Below are 24,700 nucleotides of genomic sequence, written 5' to 3' on the forward strand. Positions count from 1 at the left end.
TAATTTTTCCTCTTACTATATGTTCATTTAATATATAGAGGAGTGTTAGTCCTTGTTGCCTCAAACTGAGCATTTATTTATGATATAACCCAGCAATTCACACGAGTTTCCAGCACTGGACGATAGAAGACTGGAAAAAAGTTGCCTGGTCTTATGAGTCTTGATTTCTGCTGTGATATTCAGATGTTAGGGCAAGTATCTATGTAAGCAGCTAGTATGAAAGGTCAGAATTTGGCATAACCAACATGGCCTTGTATCAATGTTTCAGGCTGTTGGCGATATAATGGTGTTGGGATATTTTACTGGCGCTCCTTGGCCCACCTAAATATTGTTGCTGACCATGTTCATCCCTTTGTGGCCTCAGTGTAGCATCTTCTGATTGCTGCTTTCAGCAGGATAACGTGCCATGTCACCTTAAACTGGTTCCTTCAACATGACAGTGAGTTCACTGCACTCAAACGACCTCCACAGTCACCAGGTCTCAGTCCAATAGACCATCTTTGGGATGTGGTGGAACATAAGATTGATATCATGGATGTGCAGTAACTGTGTGATGCTATCACGTCAACATGGACCAAAATCTCTCTGCCTCCAGCGTCTCGTTGAATGTACGCTTAGAAGAATTTAAGCAGTTCTGGAGACAAAAGGGAATCCAACTCGGTACCAGCAAGGTGTAGCTAATAAAGTGGCCACTAAGTGTATGCATGCTATAGCTTATGTCCTATAATGACGTCCTTTTTATTTGACCAAAATACTGCAGCTCCTGTAATGATGCCTCTTTTATTTTTTCAAGTTTATTGATTTATTGGCTAACGAACTGCTGAGAAATTTAAAGCGACCTCGTTCACGAGTCTTACAATGATCTCAGAAAGGCTTCTGTATTTATTTTCCATTGTTTTACTGATATATTGCTTATTTCTCCTGATGTTTCCACGCACTGTGTATCCGCACCGTGTTGTATCACCTCCCATATTTCCAGTCCTCCTCCTTCTCCTCCCTCTCTCTCTCTGCTTTCTCTCTTTTTGCTCAGCCTTCCTCTTCCTCTCTCGCGCTCTCTCGCTCTCCCTCACTGCCCACCTATGTCTCTCTCCCAGCTGAGAGGGGTGGAGGCTGACGGCCGATGCTTTTTCAGCGGAGAGGGGATGGAGGAAAGGGGGAATTAGTGGCTCCTCTTCACTCGGTCTTCGCAACAGCGTCCCAGTAATCAGAGACCAGCAGCCTCAGCGGAGATTTTTCATGGGAACGAAACGGCTTAAAATGAGCCGGGGAGTGATCGCTGATCTGCTGCACAAGGTAAGAGCCTCTCCTTCCTGCGCGGCTCCTTGCGGCGACGCTGATGATCGGCTTGTTAAATGTAATCATGTGTTTTATATGGAAGGGGGGGAGGAGGGCAGTGGGGGTGGATAGTTACATAACAGTGCATATCAGAGATTAATTAAGACAATAATAATCAGCATAAGAGAAAGAGAGACACACACACAGAGGGAGAGAGATAAGGGGGGAAAGGCGCATCTCAGATGGTGGAAGCTGACTGAGGAAGCTCCCGGCGGCTGGTTTTGTGCGCTGACATGATGAGGAGGGGAAAGCAGCCGCTCGGATGGAAGAAACTGGAAGGTGTTGAAGAAAATGTTGCAGGCTGTGAGCGCCTGCAGGCCTCACGTCACCACAGGACACAGATAAGGCTAATAAACGAGCCACACTGCAGCACATAAAGGCAGCAAATGAAGCAACGACAGGAGGCCATCATCATCATCATTATTATCATTATTATTGCTGTTGTAATCGCGATCACCTACACCCCCCCACACCCGTGACAGCGGGGGAAATATCTCCTGCTTGGTTTGCTCTCGCTTCCTGCGGATGCACCTGATGCCAGGGGAAAAAAAGAAATAATTTAGCCGGGTCGTAATAAAAACCCCTGCTGTTATATTCACTTCACTTTTCCCTGGATTACAGGTGAAGCTAAACCTCCTCCTCCCCTTAACCAGCAGAAAAACTCGTGTTTTTCTTTAATACATATAAAAGTTTTTAAATAAAGGTTGAAGCTGTGAGTATTTCCCCTAAACAGAAATTATACTCGCATATAAAACTGAAATGACTGTAAAGATGAAAAAATGTGTTTAAACTAACAGCTCCTCACACTTGAATAACCTCAGGTCGTGACACAGCCCCTTGTAATTAATTAATTCATTCATTAACTTAATTTCATAAGGCAGCCAGGTTAAAATGTGTGTCCAGAAACATTTATAAATCTGAGATGGTGCAAAAGCAAGCACGAAGTCCATAAATGCTTCATTTCCTTTCAGTCGTGCTTTAGAAATGTGCTGTAGGGGTTATAAACTGGGCGAACTGGGATGTGCTGGAGGTTTTTCCAGAAAGGCGCTGAAATGCAAAAGAAATGCAGTGAAAAGCAGGCTCTGCCGGGGTATAATTAACTGAAATGGAGTGGCGTAATTAATTATTTATAAGCCATTTAATCGGGTGGTCCGAGAAACATTAATAATTCTGCACAAGCAGCAAACAAATATGCAGCAACACAACCACAATGGACAAAAACCATTAGGCGACACCACATAATAAAGCTTTTCAGGGCAGTCTGCAGTTTAGTTATTGGATTGTACCCTGCACAATGTAAAAGAGAAGAAGAGAGACATGATTTGGCAACTTCTACTGTGTCCACTGATGTCCTTTAGGGTTATAAATCTGACGGCTGTGATCTAAAGCAGTTAATGAAACCGGTAATTCCTTGACCACTTCCATTTTAAAGCCTTAAAATGTAGAATTTATGAACATTTCTTTCTTCTTTCTTTCTTTTTATAAAGCTTTTGGCTATTAAAATCGGCTCAGGTGTAAATCTGACTCACAGTTTCCAACTGCAGTGATTTTTCCTTATGAAATAGTATAGTATAAATAGTTTTATCCAATAGACAGTGAGTACATTGGATCCCAGCCTCCTTTATAAAAACATTTTCTTCTGTGTTGCTCATTTAAGTCGATTACCTGAGGCTGATGCCGGTCCCCGCTCTGTGGTCCTCCTCTGGAGTAACGCCGTTTTCGTGCTGGTAACGCGATTCAGCAGAATTCTCTCTCTGCTTGTTTTCCTGCTGATACTGTGTCTCAAACAGTCATAAAATAAGCAGCAGAGTTGATATTAACTGAATCCTTTTCTGTTGATAGTCACTCTGCATTTGTCTGCATAAAATTAATGTTTTTAGTTTCAGGCTCATTTTCCTTTCCTGGAGTTTGTCTGAATGTCCTACCACCCTGGCTAGACATGTCAAAATATCAGAAATCAGGTCATTAGTAACAATATTCTTGTGGCGTAAACCAATCCACTGGACTAATAACATGCAGACCCCTTCTCCCCTTGTTGCTGCCAAAGCAGCTCTGACCCTCTGTCCTGTGGTGGCTGGCACCAGGACGTTGGCAGCAGATCCTGATGGCTGAGGCCTCAGAGCTTGATCCACAGTAACATCATATTAGAATCCACCTCAGTCTCACAGCAGTTTCTAAAACTGTCCCAACTGTTATTCTTTTATTTAGTTTCTCTTGGCACGTGTGCTGCTTTTCTGTCAATGTGCTCAAAGTCGGTATTTTCTCCTTTTAAAGGGTGAAAAAGTCCACATTCTGAAACTGATGGGAGTCATTTAGATTTCCTCACTTCAGTTGTGTGTGTTTTTTAAAAAGCATTTCCAATCATAAGAAACTACTTGGCTAGGTTTATAAATATCGCAATTTGGGTTAAAATATAGTTGCCAAGTTGTTTCTTGGTTGCTAGGGTGACGCGTTGCCTTTTGAAGAGCCTCGACACAACATATGCTGCAGACCTGGACATATACTTCCTGTCCATGACTATTTCATGTCCTGCGCTGAGGCCTGGAGGAGGAATCGGGGCGTTTGGAGACCAGGCCATAACCTTGGCTTATCTTTCCTGAGCAGTTTTTTTCTGAGCGCTATAGAAGAAGACGCTGTTGTGGTGGAGGAGGCTGCTGCTGTTGGAGATTGCAGGTCTGCAGCAGTGTGTAGGTGGAACAAGCATCCAAAGATTGCACTATAAACCCAGTTATAAGTGGCCTTAGGTAGCCTGTTAAAGAAGGCAATAAGTTGGTTTTTGTTCACAGCAACAGCCTGTATAATATTAGAGGGAGAACCCCACCGATCAATGACCACTGCTATGAGAGTGGGGAGGAAGAACTCCCTCTTTAACAAGAAGAGACCTCCAGCAGAGCCAGGCTCAGAGAGTCATAGCATACTGCCTCAGCTGGTTGACGGAGGAGAGGAAGAAAGTATTAGAGGTTTATAAAGTAATAATGTTATATTATCAATGTTTTTTCAGCATAGCTTCACATTTTTGCTGCTTTGCTGCCATTGGAGGCTGAAAGCATTTGCTGGCATAAAGTTTTGATGGGTGTCTGTTTTTCTTTTCTTTTTTCATTTTTGATGGAGAAACACTGAAAATGCTGACAATAACAAAAGCTGTTTACAGTAAAACTCTCTCATTTAGCTTTTTGTTGCCCAGTAGCTGTCGTGTCCTGCCTCTAGAAACTCAGTTAGCACCTCTAATGCGATTACTGATTTTAAAATTATTGCACTTTAACAAAAGTCATTACTTAGAGAAGTTGTTTTAACAGTAAAATACAGGTTTAAGAATTACTCTTGCACTAAGATTATTTTCTCAAGCTGCGCAGGTTAAATGAAGCTATTAAGCAATGGCCAAATTGCTTAATACCTTCTTACCACAGTTCCCAAAAGGCTGCTTCCTTTTGGGATGGCTTGATGCTGAACAAATGTTAAACTGATTAATAAAACATAGAATGTAATTGAAATACGTTTTGTTAACCCTAACAATTTGGAAATTTCTATTAAAAAAACAACCTAGATGAAACGAAATAGCTCAGAAAAGTGAAAAATTCTTGCTGGAAACATTTTAAAAATCTAAAAAAAATCTAGTTCTGTTCTTGTGTGCAGAAACCCTGTGGAAAACCAGTCTTACATTCTTTATGAGAACAAAGATGATGTGAGAATGAACAAGTTTGCTGAAACATGAAAGGTGTTTTTTGGCCCATCTTTAAAGGATGTCAGGTTTTAATGAATACATGCATGTGTGGTGTGTAACCCAAAATTAATACATAAAATCACAACCGAGGGCCGGAAAAAAATACTACACACACTCTACTATTAAAACTGAACATCAAAGAGACGTAATACACAGAAAAACACACACAGACACCAAGCCTAGACTTCTGGGTGGCTGCATATCAACGATGATCAAAATGTGCACATGAATATTTGCACAGACGAGCTTCAAAGCCTGAGGGAGCTTTTGACATTTACACATTTTTTAAAATGTGTTTTAAAACTTGCTTACTTTAAGATTACTAAAGGCTTTGTGGATTTCACAACCCATTAATAAAGATCCTGAAAAAAACTGTAACTGAGACCCAGAGTTCAGCCCAAGGGGTGATGCCCTTACAAAAGTCAATTTATCAATAATGAACAAACCCATTAGCCTTTACAAATGACTTTCTAGTGATCAATGCAGACTCGATGAATAACCTTAAATTGATAAACCTGAACATTTTTACTGACCAGGCCCACACATTTCCTGTGAAAGAGTCAGCTCACTTAAAACACACAAGGTTAGATCCACATCAAATCTGTGCTAGGATGTGAAAATTATTTGCATGTGACGTCTATAGTGCCTGTCCTCAGCTGTTTGTGTGGCTAAAAATAGCTCGAGCCCCCATGCGGCTTCCGCCGGATTTTAGCCACATCTGGATGTTGCTACCTGGTCAACAATCACCCCCAAACGGCAAAGACACAGAAAATAGAGACGCAGAAGCTGAAGCACCAATGACACGATTGTCTGCTGCTGCTGTTGTGTTCACGCGTGTCATCAGTCGATGTTCATCCTACACAGCACATCTACATGCAGCACATCCTGCTGCAAGCCAACAAATGATGTTCAGCATCGTTGCACTTGTGTAACCATCTGTGAAACGGACCATCTTGTCTGTAATAACCTCCAGTGTTTCAGTTTAGCACCGTTTGTAGCTTCATGAGCAGATCTGGTGGGATGAGCTGTTTTGGGGGATGCTTTCCTGTAAAAGTCATCTTTGTCTACCTTTAGGCCTCATTAGGCCATATACGGTTTATAGATAGGCTTGTTAATTTCATGTGTAGCCTAACCACAGACTGACTGTGATGAAAAAAGACTTAAAAGAGCTGAAGAACTGGCAAAAACTAGCCTCCAACCATCCAGGAAGATGGCAAAAATGATTGTTCAACATAGAGGAATGGACAGGAAACCCCAAACAACCTCAGCAAAAACTGGAGAAGCCTAGAAAGTGACCTAGAAAGTATCAAGCTGACAATGTTGAATTTGAATTTTCTTCAAAAGCTTTTCCTTTCAGTTCTCACAATAGTCTGTTATAATTATCTGTGTTTGGTATGGAGGTCTGAGCTATCCAAAAAATGTTAAACTGAAACTCTGTGGGTGTACGGATAGACGGCCTACAACCAAAGGTTCACCATATCAAGGTTCAAATAGGACAGGGGCCTAGAGACCAGTTTGAAACCACCTGTAAAACCAGCAGTCTTCAAAATAAGGAATCTCTAACCAGTTTGTGAGTAGTTGCCCATAGTTTGCATTGCCTGCAAAATACTCACGAAGAGATGGTGAGACTGTGAAAACTGAGAAATAAACCATCCAAACCAGCAGCCACAACCAAAATTTGCCAGTAATGAAAGCGATCAGGATGAGGTCTTTGGTGCAGCACAGTCTTTGTGAGTGATGCCATGTAACAAACGTCAGTAACCAGTCTCCAACCAACCAAAGAACACATTTTCCTGGCAACCGGAGGTCATCTGGGGGTCACCGACCAATCTGTAGGCCTTTGTGACTGAAGCCTTATTTGGATGAACTATCCTCGAGGGAGTGTTGGCACAGTGTATACGAGGGGCAGCATTATTATAGTTAACTAAAACTAAATACCCCCCCCAAACATTTTAGTATATTATAAATAAAATAAAATAAAATCAAAATTACAACTAAAACTAACTGAAAATGAAGTAAAATAAAATAAAAATAGAGACGAAATATTAAGTATTGACAGGTTAAGTATTTGTCAGTTTGGCGAAAATTGTTACACGTTTACTGAGACTTTGTCTACAAGACTGTGTGTGTAATACCTGTGCTGATTTTCCTAAATATTACTGATGACATAGAAGATAATATTTTAGATATTAATAAAATAAAGACTTAAACTAACACTGAAACTAATAAAAACTAAACATTTTCAAATAAAAAAACTTACCCAAACTAAAATGAATTGAAAACAAGAAGTCAAAATGAAATAAAAATAAAAACTAATTAGAAAATTCAAAGCTGTAATAACAGACTTCCTGCTTCGAAGCTTAAAATCCTGGAGTTCAATAAAACACAAATAATTCATTAATAATCAGCTCAAATCTGCAGGCTGATGAGGGCGCACACATAAATGTTCCCCGATCAGTGTATTTATGTTGGATGGAACTATCCACAGAGGCTGTAAACATACTTTTTAATATTGTGAAGTTTTAACATTTTAACACGGGAACATATTTGAAGCACACTGAAGACAGCCTCAAGTGGCCACTTGAGGAACTGCAGTTTTCGGCACTTAGTTGGCTTCCTTTTCCAGCTGTGAGCCCATCAGCTTGTCTTGACTTAGCCTTTAGGGGCAACAGACAGTATTTGGAGGCTTTCAGTCTTAATATCTACATAGCAGCTTTTTGGTTCATGCACCAGTCATTGATTCATTTATAAATAACTGTAGAAAATGTATTTGCTGTCAGATCTCCTTCTACTTTGCAGTCCTGATGGATGGGATGACCGATGAGGTCTCGGTGGACTATGATGTTTGCAGATGACACTGTAGTAAGAGCAGGGAGCAGGTGGAAGAAAGACTGCAGAGGTGGAGGTATACTCTGTAGTGTAGAGGGATGAAAGTAAAAGCAGGAGAGCACAGGTGTGTGAAGAAGAGGCAGGCAGGTGTAACAGGGAAGCTGCAAGGAGAAGAGCTAGTGAAGGTTTAAAGCAAGGGACAGTGCACTAGAGAGGTCAATGGAGGTCGATGACCCACTGTGGTGACCCCTAAAAGCAGCAGCTTTTTCATTTTTGGAAAAATTAACCCCTTTTTTGTTCTACACGCCATCTGTTTACCTGCATGCTGCAAAAGCCCACTCAAGCATGATTGGTCAGCAGCATCCAGAAACTACGCCTGAGAACCAGAAAGTTTCTGGTACTAAAAATCGTTTCTCGTAATCACAGATTCTGCATGTTCATAAGCAGATATTTGTTCATGGAGATTGCTTCGTGTGTGCCAGCTCTGTCTCTCTCTCTCTCTTTCAGCTGTTATACAGATAATAACCACAAAGCCTCTCTGGAACCAGTGAGCTTCACCAAAAAAGCATTCCTTTGTCAGAGTTTCCTGCACCACCACCACTCAGTTTTTAATATGTATATTGTGTAATATGTATATTTAATATGTATGTAATAGCTACTTAAGTCACCATTTGTCTAGAGATATTTAGAACAGCTACTTGGAAACTATAAGAGAGACAAAAGTGGTAAAGTTGTGGGTTATGAAACCAAAACCAAAAGCTCAAAGATGCTGAAAAGCTCCACTGAGCCGAGGGGCAGAGTAGCAGTATGATGATAACAGCTGCTGTAATTTGTTATCAATATTTACTTATTGATCACACAAATGAGATAAAATTCATCCCGTGAGACTTGGCAGCACCAGCCTTAGAAACTTTTATTTCATTATCTTGGGTTTTATTGTTTTCTGTGCCAAACATCCTCTTAATAAGCCCGTGTTATCAGATATTTATTCACAGATATTCAGCATTAGAATAAAAAAAACAGATGTCACATGAATGGGAGCTCTGTGCACAAAGCACATGCAGCACATTGTTCTTCCTTCGGGCCCCGCTGAAACGAGATGAAACAGACAAATGTTATCCAACGCCGTGGCCTCATCCAGTACATTCCTGCTATATTGTGAGCACTTTGGTAGACTGAGCTGTGCGTTACCATGGAAACCAGTGCTGCTCAAGCTCATAATATTCCCCCGTGAATGGAGAGCAGAACGGCTTCAGCACAGCCATTTGTTCCAGTGGTAGGAACGCTGATGGTGGTGGCTTAGGATCGTATGTGCGGAGTAAAGGAAATCAATGCTGATCTCAGGACAGTCGAGGGGCAGGCTCGGGCTTGGGCGGAGGGGTGGGAGGTTGGGGGGAGAAACTCCTAAAGTGACAGACTCATCAGAAGGATCACACAACAGCCCCGCTGTGTTCAGTTTTCAGCACCACACGCAGAATAAAAACGGACAGGACGGCGCAGCAGGGACTTTAAGGAGGAGAGGTCAGGTTCATGAAGTTTAAGAGGCTGAGGGGTTTACAGAGTGCAGCCTTCCTTAAATCTGACTCAAGGTTATTTTTTTCCTATTTTTTTTTTTTTACCAAATGCAATTAGTGTCGGTTCTTATCTGCAGCTCTGTCCGAAAGGATGATGATGAGGCCCGATTTCAACATTTGTCCTGGATATCGTATTACAGACCACTCTCTGGCCAAGCAGTCCATCCTTTTTTCACATAATTTGTTTTACATCTATAAAAACACAATATGCACAGCCTCAAGAAAGTACAAAAAAATGGGATGATATAATTTTAATTGCCTTGGCTATTTCAAGGGCCCTGTGATAGGATGGCGAGCTTTCCAGGATCTGCCCTGCCTGGCATAAGCTTGAGCCCTCCCATGACCTGAAATTGGATGGATGGATTTTATATCACAATATTTACCATAAACCACCAGAAAAGCATTTCAAACTAGTGTTAAATAATTAAATGATTGGGTCTTAAATTATAGGCTAGATGAGCGCAGTTCAGTAACATTGACAGAATCACTCCTCCTAACTAAACTCCACTTTCAGAGCGAGCAAATTCAATAACAGAGCAACTCTTTCTTTTCAGTGTCTTTAAAAGTCCTATTTTTACGCAAAGTTTAACCTTGCAGGACCAACTTTATCATATCTCAAACATTTTTTAAAATGTTCAATAAACACTTGCGTTAAAAGAAAATGTTATGGCAATTATTTCATGGTTCAGGCTTCCCAGGGTTAATTAGACTATGAAGCATTTAGATATCTTATACACCTCCAATCAATGGAAAATGATTCCCCGAGTTAATTTTGTGCAACCACAGTGTGGATTAAAGAACCAGTTCAGTTGAGAACTGGTTCCAAATTGTCCTCAGAGCTCAATTTATTTATTTATTTATTGTTGTCAATGCGGGCATGTTTTTCTGACAGTTGTGCATTTCATAACAATGACGTCAAACTCGAGCCAGCGGAGCTTTTTGGACACCTGAGTCACATGCAAACCTTTTAGTCTGCTCTTTTTTTAGCGTTCATACTCAGAGATCATACCACATGTGTAGGCTGCAGGAAGCAGATCAGGGATCATTAAGAGATTCGATATAGATTGCGTGACCCATGGACAGAGTGAATAATGACATTAATATCTTAATAATGTCTGTTAAACAAAATGACATTTTTTTCTCCTAATACTCAGAGGTCGTGACATGGACCGAGTGATAATTCTGCTGCTATATTTTAACGCTGTGAGGTCTCCCTATGTGACCCTTTGTTATCTGAATATGTAATTTCCATATTGATGTTTTATTTAAAAATATACTCCAAAGTCTCGGTTAGATTTAGTTGAATCTATTCTTCATGCTTCAGTCTTGAGCCACTCCTTGTTTCTCCAGGTTTCCTGAAGGTCCAAAGTTTTTCTTTGAACATTGGCTCCTTTTTCACTCATTTACAGTCTACTCCTTGTACCTGACCATTTTCAGAAGAATATTTTTTGTGTTATTGTTTCGTAAGCCATTTAACACTGACCTATGAATCAATCAAGCATAAAAAAGGCAACTAACTTAAGGGATGAACCAGTGTTGTGTTTATGGTATCTTTAGGCATTTTGTTACTAGTAGCCTGTTAAAAAAACATGATTTGTTTTTGTTTCTTTAGTTGAATCTATGAAAAATGCCAAAAGTAACAGTTTGACAGACATAAAATTCAATTTTTGCACCAAGAAGATGATTTCCAAACAGTGGCATATCTCAGCATGGTGTGCAGTTTGTTCTTTTGAAGTAACTGGACAAGTGGAAGACAAAAGAAGAAGTGGGAGGGCTGAAAAGCTATGAATAACGGAGGTTAAAGGGCATCACCTTATTTTTACATCACTTGAAAGCTGGAAATGTCATGATCCAAATGGTGTAAACTATTTTACAATAGCAATATTGCAGCAGCTGCACAAGTTCCTCATTTTCTAAAAAGAGTGTTTCAGTTTTTCTGATGTCATTTGACGACTCTCGTGTCACATACACACAGTTTTCCAAGTTTTTAGTTAAAAAAGAGACTGGATGGTCTCTGTGTAGCTCACTGGGTTGACTAGGTGACCCACTGCCATAAGACTAATGCAGAGGCTATTTAATGCCTGTCTTCTCTGTACTATCCTGTCGCAATGAATGAAAATCCCAACAAGTGCCCAACTTCAAGTGTTGCTTGAAAACTTTTATATATGAGTATTTTGTACATGTATGAGTTTTCCTGTCCAAGCCTCTTTGCCACAACAGTACAGCACACACAGAATACTCCACTGTACACAATGCTTTGTTGGGAAACTAAGTTAAATCTCCAACCTGAGCTAAAAGTGACGTCTTAAACGGGCTGTCAGGATATGAAGTGAGTTTGGGTGATGGCTCTCAATCTCACCTCGCAGTATGGCTTCCTTGTGGGTGCCGGGGAGCTCCTCAGCACCCACGGAGCTGAATTACAACCTGAATTCGGTGTTACACACTCGCTCTGCACTGGATGAGTTACTGTGACAAAGCGTAGTTTGCTGTTGGCAGCGTAGGCGGTGACACGTTTTCCCTCGGCTGCACCCGAAGCTGCACGGATTCACGCTGAGCCTGTTTATTAGCAGTGGTGAATCTGCGCACTGGGCTTTAAACAATGGCAGAGTAGGAGGTCTATTGTTTATGATATTATTTGCATGCGTGCCTTGTTTGTGTAGCTGCCACTCACACTGTCCACACTAAGTCGGTTTAATTTGTAAATGCATCTGTGAGCACTCCTTCCAGACATTTTCCTTTTTCACAAAAGCAGTTTCAACTGACAGAATGTAAAGAGCGAACCTGTAGACTTCGACGTGATCTTTGAGAGGCTCGATAAAGAGCCTGCCTTGTATTACTGTGACTAAACTGGATGTAGCGTTTTGTTGTGTTTCATTTCTGCCGCATCTAATTTGGTAGAGTTGCAGTTGAGAATTTATAGAACAGCCTCAGTGTTTACTGACTCATCAAGTATGGCTGTTACTTACTGAACCTCTCTGGCCTCGTGGTGGAAACATGTTCCCCCTAGTGTCTGTTACAAATACAGCCCAGTGTCGCTCATTTAGAAATTCAACAACAATTATTTGCAAAGCTTAACTTTTTTACTGTCAGCAGAAGTCAAACCACAGTTGTTCAGAGACAGGTTGTCTTCCACCCAGTGATGTCACAATCACCCTGAATGTGATTGCACAGGTTGAGGTTGAGGGTGGTCCACACTTGACCTTTGGGTGTCCAGTTAGTTCATCGTATCTACTTTCAGTCTGTCGCTGAATGTGAAAAATTCAGTGCAACCATCGATTTAGTCTGAAGGATGACTCCGTCCTATTTTCACTGTAGTGTGACTGAGACATTCGTCTTCTTTGTTAGTCCTCTGTAGTGTGTAAGTTCTAGTTTACTGTTTTGGAGTTTGTTATTTGAGTTATGTCTTTGTATTTGGTTTATTATTCTACCTGCCACAGTTTCCCATGTTCAGTGAGTTTCCTTAGTTTAGTTGTCTTCTTATTACCTGTTTCATTTTGTCAGGTGTTTTGTGACTGATTTGACACTGAGGACATTGAGTGTCCTCAGTGTCTCCACCTGTGCCTCATTTCCCCAGCTCCCTCCACTTCCCTCATTACCATGTGGTTAAATAGTCCAGTCCTTCACTTCAGTGTTTGTCAAAGCGTCTGTGTCACCTTCCTACTCTGATTTCTGGATTTTTCTGTTTATTTCCCTTGTGGACTTAACCTAATAAAAGGTGCATTTTTGTTACTTCTGCCTGCTGTTTGGGTCTTGCATTCAACAAACTGTGAGACAAGTTCAGACATCAGACTGCTTTCTTCTATTGGCTCTATATGATGTTTACCGGGGATATCCCTAATATGGTCACATCAAATGCACAAATGCACTGGCTGCCTCTATTTGCGAGCAACGTGTGATTAAAGGGAGAAGGGCTAAAGCACCAAAGCCCAGTAATAGAAATAAAGATTATTTTAAACCATGAATCATGCAAAGCTACTGTAGTAGAGTCCAAGAAAGAAAACATGCAACTGGGATCTCCATTTAAGGGTCAGATTTATGACAGAAGCTGTACATTTAAATTCAGTTTGTGGGTTTTAATCGGGGCAACATAGCAGCTCGAGAACAAGTTCTGATTAATGTGTTGTTTAGTGAAATCTGTTGAGTAGTCTGGGAAGTGATACGGAAGAAAATATGCATTACAAAAATGTCCATCTGCATTAATTTAATTTGTTGTTAGATTCTTTGTGGGCAGAGGTCAACGGAAATACGATCAGGAACGCTAATTTCCACACAAATGGTTTCATTGTTATTGCAGATGGCGCCGTGGAATTAATTTTAATTGCTAATCTAACCAATGCAGTAAAAAGTATGAATTGGGTTCAGTACTGATGTACGCACAGTGGTAAAAGCCATTTAACGTGGGGAATAACAATATAATATTGCTTAGTTGTAATTGTTTTCCTTAATGAATCTGAGCTGAGTGACGTGTTTTCCAAAGCTAGTTCTGAATCTTATTATTCGGGTGGCATTTTCAATAAAAGCCCCGCTCTTGACTTGGCGTCACAGCGTGGATAATTCATGTCCAAATGAAAAAAATAATTAACCCTCTGTGCCAACCAAGCCAGAGGAGCTTTCTTCTTCTTATGATAACTCTTCAATTGTTTATGCTTTCAAACTAATTCAGACATCTCTGTGAAAATAGACCACCACTGCTACACGTCAAGTACAATTTGTTATGGTGATGATGTTGTTTTGGGCGAGTCGTGGCAGCTCCAGTTTATTGGGAAACTGAAGGGGGGAAGGGGCGACCAACTGGAGATGGCTGATTGGTGAAAGACCCAGTGTGAAAAAAATGACTTGTGCAGACTCATATTATCTTGTTTTCACCTTAATTAGACAGATTTAATATATTTAAAATTTAAGTTCCAATTACAAACATAAACAACTGTAAAATATTTGTTATATAATATTTGTTTTCTGAAAAGAACAAACAAATACATCTCAAATTATTTATGCTCAAAATGCTGACTTTAAGTAATTTGATTACATGTACACTTCCTGCGTGATTTTGTTATGCAAGTACAATGTGAAACATTAAAGTTAATGGAATCTGGTCAAATTAAATTACTTAGCCAATGAGCATGTGGTTTGACAGTCATACACTGTTAAAAAAAAATCCTAGAAAAACAGTAATATTCCGGCAGCTGGGGCGCCAAAATAATACCAGAAAATAACAGAAAATAACTTTCTCATAAAAATACGGTTATTTTCAGTAATGACAATACAGTTTGTTGCCCTAATTTTACATGGGATTTTGCCTTTTTCAAGTGCTTTTAAACATTAAATCAGGAACATGTTAATGTGATTAAACAATGAAATTACCTATAAACAAGGTCAATGAATGTGGCAATATGAATAATAATACTTAAATGTGCAGAAATATACAGTTAACAGTTGGTTTAAATAATAATGGATTACATGCCCTGGGACAGACTGACGGAGGCGAGGCTGCCATATCGCACCATCGGCCCCTCTGGCCATCACCAGTAGGTGGCAGGTGAAGTGTCTTGACCGAGGACACAACGACCGAGAGTGTCCGAGACGGGGCTCAAACCGGCAACCTTCTGATTACAAGGCGAACTGCCAACTCTTGATATTTATATATTTTTCCATAGCATTACATTTGAATTTAACAGTTCAATCTTTCAAATAACGGACACATATTTGTGAAATCATGATACATTTGTGAATCTATTTTAACAATCTAAATATGCATAAGTACAGACAAATACATTTAAAAAACAAGGAAATTATGTTTTATTACATTTTAGTGATTTTATTAGTGATTTTACGTTAATTTACATTTGAAATGTGAAATCACAGTCTATTTATGTAAATTTAATGATATTCTAGAAGAACAGAACGAAACTGTAAAATACACAGTAAAATACTTTTATATTAGGATTTTTTTTTTACAGTGTAGTTGCAGTTCACTTATCACATGTGGTTACAAAACACCAAGGTTGTATGGTCTTTTACGCTCCAAATGTGGACTTTGTTTTTATACTTCCTTGTCTGTCAAATATTATTCTCTAAAGCACCACACTGCGTCTAAAGTAAAATAACGCCAAATGAGGTACCCATTGTATTGATTGTATTATATAGGTCCTGAACAACCATCTAGATGTGTCACCATCATCTTAGAGTTCCTGCACTTGCTAACTCATGATCACTGCCATGTTCTTCCTCTTGCAGGCTTGAATCCACCGAGAAACCCCATGGAGCAGGATGTGGAGAGCCCAATAATCAGAAAGCCCAAGTTGCCAAAGCAGGCCAGAGAGGACCTGCCTAAACACCTGGCAGAAATCGACCGGGCGAAAAAGATCCAGCGGTATGTCCAGAAAGACGGGAAGTGCAACGTCCATCATGGAAACGTTCGAGAGACATACCGCTATCTGACAGACATTTTTACCACACTGGTAGATCTCAAATGGAGGTTTAACCTCTTCATCTTTGTGTTGGTGTACACGGTGACATGGCTCTTCTTTGGCTTCATGTGGTGGCTTATTGCCTACCTCCGGGGTGATCTGGACCATATAGCAGACAACCAGTGGACTCCGTGCGTCAATAACCTCAACGGGTTTGTATCAGCGTTTCTGTTCTCCATTGAAACAGAGACCACCATTGGTTATGGATACAGAGTGATCACGGACAAATGCCCCGAGGGAATAGTGCTGCTTTTAGTTCAGTCAGTGCTGGGATCTATCGTGAATGCCTTCATGGTGGGTTGCATGTTTGTTAAGATCTCGCAGCCCAAGAAACGGGCTGAGACACTAGTGTTTTCCACCAATGCAGTCATCTCCATGAGAGATGGTCGGCTGTGCCTGATGTTCAGAGTTGGAGACCTCCGAAACTCACACATCGTCGAGGCTTCAATCAGGGCCAAGCTTATCAAGTCTAAGCAGACCAAGGAGGGGGAGTTCATCCCTTTGAACCAGACAGATATAAACGTGGGTTACAACACAGGAGATGACAGGCTCTTCCTGGTATCGCCACTCATCATCTGCCATGAGATCAATCAAAACAGCCCCTTCTGGGATATCTCACAGGCCCACCTGGCCAAGGAAGAGCTGGAAATTGTTGTGATCCTCGAGGGGATGGTGGAGGCCACAGGTGAGTCATCAGATTCAAAAACTCAGAGGTTTAAGGTGTACAGTAATTGCTGTTTAGTGGATCTAATGTCACACAATGACTTTCTAATGCATTATTTGTTGCAGAGAACTGCTTCACCATATCTCTGGAGTAGTGCTCAGTTAATTTTGTAATTTTAACAAAATGATTGCAAACATGTTCTCAGTGCTAAGAATTCAGTATGTATGCATGAATACTAATTGCTAAAATACTTAAATCTGCCGTTAGAATTTCAGTTTTTTTCTGATAATAGTGAACTGGCTGCCATTACGCTGGATCTGCCCTTAATACAGAGGTTCCCGAAGTGTGGGGCCCGCCCCCTAGGGGGGGCGCAGAGCCATTGCAGGGGGGGCGTGGTATGAAAAGGTGGTGGGGGGGCGCGAACATTTTTCTTGTAAAACAAAGGGGGGCCTGGCAAAAAAAAGTTTGGGAACCACTGCCTTAATAGCCAATCTTGAGAGAACACCAGTGTATCTGCCCACAACTTCTCATATATCTCAGAAGGTTATCAAAAAAACATCTCTTCAGGTTTACTTGGACTTACTGTATTGTTGTTGGATTTGTAATGCAAACTAGAATGCAGTGGGCTTCAGTACAAAAGCTCACCTGTAGTCAGAGCTTGCTGACCTACAATGAACCACATCTTACCTTAAGACACTGGAGGTGACTCATTTACTGCTTTGCACTCTGCAGGTTTAATGTACTACAATGTCCTTTGAAATACATTCATTTTTAAGTCACTGTAACATTTTTAAGTTTCACTGACTCTTCTTCTAGCACGAAGGTAGGGAATCTTATTTTGAAGGGATTTCCACTGAAAGTTGGTGCACACATGTCTCCCACAGGGAGAACCCATCAGTAAGCCTGACGACAGCCTCGGATAATTTTAGGGTGGCAGGAGATAACTGGGACAAGACTTCCTGTTCCACATGCCACTCGTTGTTTACTAATGCAGATAACTCTTTTATAAAACCAGTAAAATGCTAAAGTGTAGACAGGGGATAGTCAGTGGTTTCAAGATCACATATGGGAGGATTTTATCCATCTTTTGGTTTCTATGTGGTCGGTTTTTATGTAACACGCAAAAAATTACTTTTTGCAATATTATTTAAGGCTTAATTAACCTCATCACACCACACATGTAAACAATAGGTGCAACACTATTTTGTATATGTCCAGCATTAATCTTTTTTCTCATATTATTCCCCACTTCTACTGCTCTGTTCCTTTTGTTACCTTCAACTACCTTTAAACACCACTGTAGAATGTTATAATTAAGAAATGATGAACTGTAATATCATAGCTGAGCCCTCAAATTCACTTGGTATACTTTAAAATGTGTCCCAATTAAGTTTCCTTTCAGTCATGCCGCAACAGTCAACACAATTTATGTAGCTCTTTTTTATTACACTGTGTTTTCAATTCAGACACACATCATCATCGTCTATCTTAAAGAATGTCCCCGGGAGGAGGAAACGCTAACAGAGATGTATATAAAGACAGATGTAAAGCGTTAGAGTGAGATTTAAAAAGATGAGAGCCTCTGCAAAGCACAGCTGCACAGCCGAGAGCAGGATGACCAAAACATCTGGATGGGCAGCAGGAGACGTGAGGGAGATACCAACGATTTGCATCACCAACCCAAAGATCACTTGTAATGATTCGCATCACCATGTTAGATGAGACGATTGCTGAAATGCCTGAATTCTGAAGTGGTGTTCGATCATTTGTCTCACTCTCAGACTCAATGAAACAAAAAGAACCAATTACATAATGGTTGCGTTACGTGTTTTGAAACAGCTGCTGGAGGCTCACAGAGGACTCTGTTTCCTGCAGACAGCTGAGCCAAAGAGCTCACTGATGAATATGAAAACACAAGTAAACGCTGCTGGAAAGTGATTAAGACCCACTCCTGGTTACAGTTAACTAACCATGGAGGAAGTGTGTTTAAATCACCTGCAGTAACGACGCTGTAAAGATTACAACAACACGCCTGTACATCCAGGGGAACGTTTAGGGATGAGCCTCATTTAAATCCAACTCTACCTGCTAGTACCATCATTAGCACAGCTCAAGCAGGAGAAAATAAATGCCACCAATGCCCATTTTTCAGAAATCATTCTTCTTCCCACCAAAGCGGGAAACTGGAATATGCTGTCACTTCTTGCTTTGATTTTTCAAAGATAGGTGCAAATGTAAGGGACAGGAGCTTTGAAAATAACAGAAAGTTAGTTACTGTAGTTGTAATGCAGAGGGAATTATAGCACTTAAAATGCACTTGATCGCAGCAATTCAAAGGGAAGCAAATGGGTTGTTTGTGGAAGATAAAATGTGTGAGCAGTATCTGGCAGATGGGGATGGTGACGCAGGGTGATGACAGGAGCCTCGGGGAGGCTTCAGGATAAATCTACTATTGCTTCTGAGCTGTGAAGACCCCCACGGGACCCTGGGAGTGATGACAGAGGACAGAGGGAGGGAAGGGAAAAAAAATCACACCTTTTCCCTGAGTAATTTACACTTTCCGAGGATATGATTATTCCTGCTGTTTATCGCAAATAACCTGCCATAAATCTGCTGAGTGTTTATAGAAAAAAGATGCTCCTTATAGCTGCCAACGTTGCCCGAGAATTGTCACATTTTTTAAATTTCTCTTCGGTATCAAAATAATCCAGTTATTTGTGATAGTTGCTGTTACAGCAAACTAAATGGTGCCAAATTGCAAAACTGTAAAACAATATAACCAAAACCCCCCATATATTTATAAATCTACTTGGTTAACTGATCATCAGGAAGTGTGAGCACCTCTATAAGAGCAAGTGTTCTGGCAGTTTACTGGTGTGGAGCATCCAGATCTTTTCAGGAGTAACCATTCTAGCAGATTCACCCAAGGTCAGACAATGCAGTGCTCAGAGAAACTGCAAAAACCCCAAGAGCTCCATCTCGGACTCTACAGGTCTCAGTTAGCATGTTCAGTGTTAAAGTTCGTGACAGTATGATTGGGAAAAAACTGAACAACAAATGGCTGGTTTGGATGGGTTACCAGGAGGAACCCTCTTCTCTCTAAAAGAACATGGCAGCACAGCTTAGGTTTGCAAAACCGCAACTGAACAACCCTTTGGACAGATGACACCACATGTCAGCACAAACACTCAAACCAAATATGAAGTGTGGTGGTGGAGGGATGATTAAAGTCACTGCGTCTGTATAAGAACAACCTGTCCAACAGTTAAAAATTGGCAGAAATTGTCGTACAAAAGGACAATGATACCAGTCCATACGCTCTATACCTCGTACTGAAAGTTCTCTGATGGGGCGTGCTATTTAAACTGCTTTAACCTACATAAAGTTGCTGCTGCCCCTGCAAGCTGCTTTGCAACCCACCTCCACCCATGCGTTTCAAGCTACTTTTTTTGTGTCCTTTGCTGCTCTTTGGAGACTTACAGCCAAAGATAAATTACTGCAAATAGACTAGAACTCCTATTTTGACTAAAGATTGCTAAGACTACACTAGTCCCACAGTTTCTAATGGTTTTCTTTGTTTTGTCTCTCCAGGTATGACCTGCCAGGCAAGGAGCTCCTACGTCAGCAGTGAGATCAAGTGGGGCTACCGCTTCACACCCGTCCTGACGCTGGAGGACGGCTTCTACGAGGTGGACTACAACAGCTTCCACGACATCTACGAAACTGACACACCCACCTGCAGTGCCAAAGACCTCGCTGATATGGCCAACCGCGCCCGCTTGCCCCTAACTTGGTCGCTGGCTAGCAAGCTGAGTCAGCAGGGGCTGCCAGAGTCTGAACAGGAGGGTCCGGAGACCAAAACCAACCTGGAGGACCAGGGGAAGAGTGAGAAGACCGAGAGGAACGGGGACATTGCCAATTTAGAGAGTGAGTCCAAAGTGTAGCGAGCGTGGCAAGAGGCAAGCGTGAGGTCGAAACAAGATTAATGGACTGTACTGTAGGTCTCCCGCCGAGGAAGGCCACCCAATGAGGACCAATGAGCACAGTAGACCAAGTACCCCTGCACCACGAACCGCTTCTTTCTCAGTGATTTACATTTACCCCAAAAACGAGAAAACACGTAGACATGTGGCCCACCGCTGGAGTGAAAACCCCCTGCGGCAAGTGCATGTTTCAAATATAATGTGATGTCCTCCTGACAAGATTCCTATTATTTTTTCTATTAAGATATTCCTAGGGGCATTTGCTAAGTATTTTTGTATATACTACAAAATGTTTTAAATTCTTTGTTTTGTTGCAGTGTGAATATTTGACACATGTTTGATACTACTTCCTTTAGGTTAGTTCTGTATATATTCTCTGCCTTACTGTATGTATAAAGCTTTCATTATTTGTTTTTCAGGAATATATAAGCATGTATAAACATTATCTGCAGTTGATTTATCTTGTATTCTGTATATACTGTATGATGATATTATTATTATTATTATTATTATTATTATTATTATAAGGAAAACATACAGTTCAATGGATGCAAACTCTAGTTTAAACCAATGAAAGATTCTTCCCCAATGATAAGTGTTTGTTTAAAGTAGTACTACACGAAGCCATGACTTGCTGTTTACAGCTGACTGACTTCAGACAATGGCCCTTTAAAAACTGCATTTTGTCACTTTTGCACACTGGAGTCTTCTGATGAAGGTTAGTGGCTGTTTGAGTCTCCAGAAATAACTCACCTGTCACCTAAAAGTATCAATAAATAAACAGTAAGTTGCTTATTATGCATTTGGTGAGATGTGGTTTTTGTAACACTTTTGCAAATCCAGAATCTACTGACGTACTGTCAGGACACCTTTTTGATTTTTGTCTGCTTTTCCTATTAGTTTACGAATTCTGAAATTTGCACATAAAATTGAATACAGTGGTCCCTCGCTATAACGCGCCTCGCTGTTTCGCGGATTTTTATTGTGCAATTTTGCATAATTTCTCTTTTTTTTCACAGCGCATCGTGATCTGCGTCCTGATTGGCTGTAGACCATTGTCAATGAATCTCCTCGGCGCAGTGTCTCCTGTACGGTACAGAATGCGTTCAGCTTGTCAAATTTACATAAGTCTTCTATCGCTAGCAGTGTGACTCTGTAGTGCTGCACTGTATGTTTGTAAGTTTTCTCCGCAACAAACACAACAATGTCGACGAAACGTTTTGCATCGTATAGGCACTTCCGGTGGCACCCAAAAGGCAGAGGAAGATGCTAACCATGGCACAAAAAAGTTGGACTTCTGGACATGCTAAAGGAAGGTAGAAGTTACCGTATTTTTCGGACCATAATGATAAGTCAAACTTTACTCAACTCATTCTTCTTGCTTCCTCTACTTCTGTACCATTGATTCATTAATGTTGCTCTATTCCCATGTTCTAGACTGAATATAGGGTTTGATCTTTGGTTTCATTCTATAATACTGGACTTATTTTCTACGAAGGTTTGAACTTTGAGAGTGTTTAAATAATAGAGAAAAGTGTGAAAATGTTCATGCCTGTCTGAGAAAAGTGTATAAAGCAGGGGTGGCGAACTCCAGGCCTCGAGGGCCGGTGTCCTGCAAGTTTTAGATATCACCCTGGGTCAACACACCTGAATCAAATGATTAGTTCATTACCAGGCCTCTGGAGAACTTCAAGACATGTTGAGGAGGTAATTTAGCCATTTAAATCAGCTGTGTTGGATCAAGGACACATCTAAAACCTGCAGGAAACCGGCCCTCGTGGCCTGGAGTTTGACACCCCTGGTATAAAGTGTGTAGTGAGGGGTTTTATAGCCTTAAAACATCTATAATAATTGTAAAAAATAAAGCTGGCTACTTCACGGATTTCACTTATCGTGGGTTATTTTTAGAACGTAACTCCCACGATAAACGAGGGACCATAGTAACGCATAAAATTTGGTGTTTCTTATAAATTAAAATCAAGCAGCAACTTTATAGACTACCATATAAAAAGCAAACATGGGTCCTCGCCAATCAGATCCACGTCACATTTGTGAGTCTGTCCTCCCAAAACGCAGATAGTCGCAAACAAAATGGTGAACTCATGGCTTCCGCAAACTACTGGTTGGAATCGCAAGTAGACAATGTCCATCAATGTAGCACATCAGTCCACAGACTGCTTTTTTGCACACCTACAATTAGGTGATCAAGTTTCAGTGTGAGTTTGTTAACCCACAACTAAAGCCTGCATCATTGTAAAATGTGTCCCTTTTATCTCATAAATATGTATCCAAAAAATAAAGCATTTATTAATTTACTATGATAATCTAATGCTTAGCACAAGCAAAAGTAAGATATCAACATAAGTAACGATCATCTTCATTATTTTCTTGGTTAATCTTTGTTAGTTTGTAACGTAACAGAAGATGAAATATGAAATGTCCCTATGATAGCACTTCAAAAGTGTGTAAACAATACAGCATAATTAGTTGATTTTAGTACTTTCAGGCTTTTAAATCTGAGATCAAACCAGCAAAAGTAGAGGCTGGAGTCTTTTGTGCAAAAGTTAGCAAGCAACACAGTGGCAGGTGTAACTTGCTGCCCAGGTGTTTCCTTTTGAATCAGTTCTTCACAGCAGGTGAGAGCAGTGGGCGTCCAGCCTTCATTTCATTATTTCACATCTTTTCATCTTTCATCAGTTGGAGCCAGGAGGCTGCACGAAGACCAAAGAGCTGAACATGACAGAAAAACAACTTCTCTGTAAGAAGAGGAAACAAAAAGTAAAGGATTGACATCAAGCTCAGAAAACAGAGAAAAGAAACTAGTGATGGACTTCAAAATAAACTGTATCGTCCAAGCTTTGAAGAATAACCACAAAACAAGTGTGACAGCACAACAATCAACAGCCTCAAAAACGTGGAGATTCAAAATGAAAAAGTTTGTGTTGTGCACCCAAAAAATGGCCTTGAAGCAAAGTTATGAGACAGATGAGAGCATAAATCCAACCTTTGCCAAAGTCAGGGAAAGCCAACAGTGTGAAGAAAACCACAAAGTGCCCTTGACTCAAATCATTTCCGCTCCTCAGCGAAGCACACAGCAGCGAAAACCGTCATCCTCGGCAGACTCGGATAATTCATTTTCACTGACAGAGGAACAGATGACGGCGGGGGGAGCAGCAGGTGTTGTTTAGAAGTGTAAAGATTATTTTGGCAGGACGTTCATCCTGCAACAAGACAGTGACACCCCCCCCCCCCCCAGCCACACCGAGGTGCAACCAAAGCTTTTATCAGCCTCAGTCTTAAATAAAGTGTCCACTTCAGGCTCCAGATTTAAACCCTACTGAACATTTTCTCTGCAGCAAAGGAGAGCGAAGGTAAACGTCACTGGAAGGTGTTCTAAAAAACAAAAAACGTCCAAAAAACTTTTCCTTCTTTTGACATACATCTGTTCACTTGCACATGTGGAAAAGCTGACTTTGACCACAAACTGGCAACAAAACATAAGATTTGACTGTCCCGAGACAGTAAGATAATTTGTAGATGTACTTTGAATTCATATTTTAGTTTCATATTTCATGGTTATATTAACTGTTTAGTTTCTGTTTACTGCAGCTCTAATTCTCACCATGACTACAAAAAAGCACTGAGTTGCTGCTGTGTGATTGGCTGATGATTTGCATTAAGGAGCAGATAACGAAGTGTACAGTGTATTTCTGCTCCTGTCCACAGACTAGACAAAGTCTGGTGTGTTAAAATCATTGTTGTTTTTTTCCTAATAACCTTTTTAATGTGTGAAGTTTTTCCCTTTACCTGATGATGGACAGCCTGTTTTTTAACCGCACATACTGACACTGGCAGCTCGTTGCCTGCAGTGTGACCCATAATTAAAAGAGAATTTTATTTGTTTTTTTACTGTGTGAATTTTCTGGCGTTTAACGGTTCATCTAGCAGAGGCCACAGAAACTGAGACTGTTGTGGAGGGCTGCACCCACGAAGAGATAAAATTACTATTGAGCAGAACTGTGTTCAGCTTCACTGGAAAAACTAAATCCCCAGTATTGTTGTATAGTGATATAAAAAAAAAGGGGGGTTGTGTTATTTTATGCATTACTAATCGTAGGAAAAAACCC

The 24,700-nt window shown here is 40.7% G+C and overlaps 1 protein-coding gene across 2 annotated transcripts; it reads left to right on the forward strand.

Annotated features, from left to right (window-relative positions):
* The first annotated feature begins 1,040 nt into the window (after positions 1-1,040).
* kcnj6 (potassium inwardly rectifying channel subfamily J member 6) lies at positions 1,041-24,477 on the forward strand. 2 transcript variants are annotated; one of them, XR_003221959.1, is made up of 6 exons: positions 1,041-1,293; positions 15,694-16,611; positions 20,182-21,356; positions 21,593-21,666; positions 21,807-21,889; positions 23,271-24,477. XR_003221959.1 is itself a non-coding variant. In XM_019364035.2 (3 exons), exons 2-3 carry the CDS (start codon positions 15,717-15,719, stop codon positions 20,532-20,534), a joined length of 1,248 nt encoding a protein of 415 aa, XP_019219580.1. In that variant the 5' UTR covers positions 1,055-1,293; positions 15,694-15,716; the 3' UTR covers positions 20,535-21,371. The 2 variants fall into 2 exon arrangements, 1 of the variants encoding a protein (XP_019219580.1); XM_019364035.2 differs by lacking the exons at positions 21,593-21,666; positions 21,807-21,889; positions 23,271-24,477 and having other exon boundaries at positions 1,055-1,293; positions 20,182-21,371.
* Positions 24,478-24,700: the final 223 nt, after the last annotated feature.

The sequence above is a fragment of the Oreochromis niloticus genome, linkage group LG10 (genome assembly GCF_001858045.2).
Source record: "Oreochromis niloticus isolate F11D_XX linkage group LG10, O_niloticus_UMD_NMBU, whole genome shotgun sequence".
NCBI classification, from domain to species: domain Eukaryota; kingdom Metazoa; phylum Chordata; class Actinopteri; order Cichliformes; family Cichlidae; genus Oreochromis; species Oreochromis niloticus.

Coding starts and splice junctions, on each gene's coding strand:
- kcnj6 (XM_019364035.2), top strand. CDS start 15,717: ATGGAGCAGGATGTGGAGAGCCCAATAATCAGAAAGCCCAAGTTGCCA. Junction 16,612..20,181: donor GGGGATGGTGGAGGCCACAG/GTGAGTCATCAG, acceptor TTGTCTCTCCAG/GTATGACCTGCCAGGCAAGG.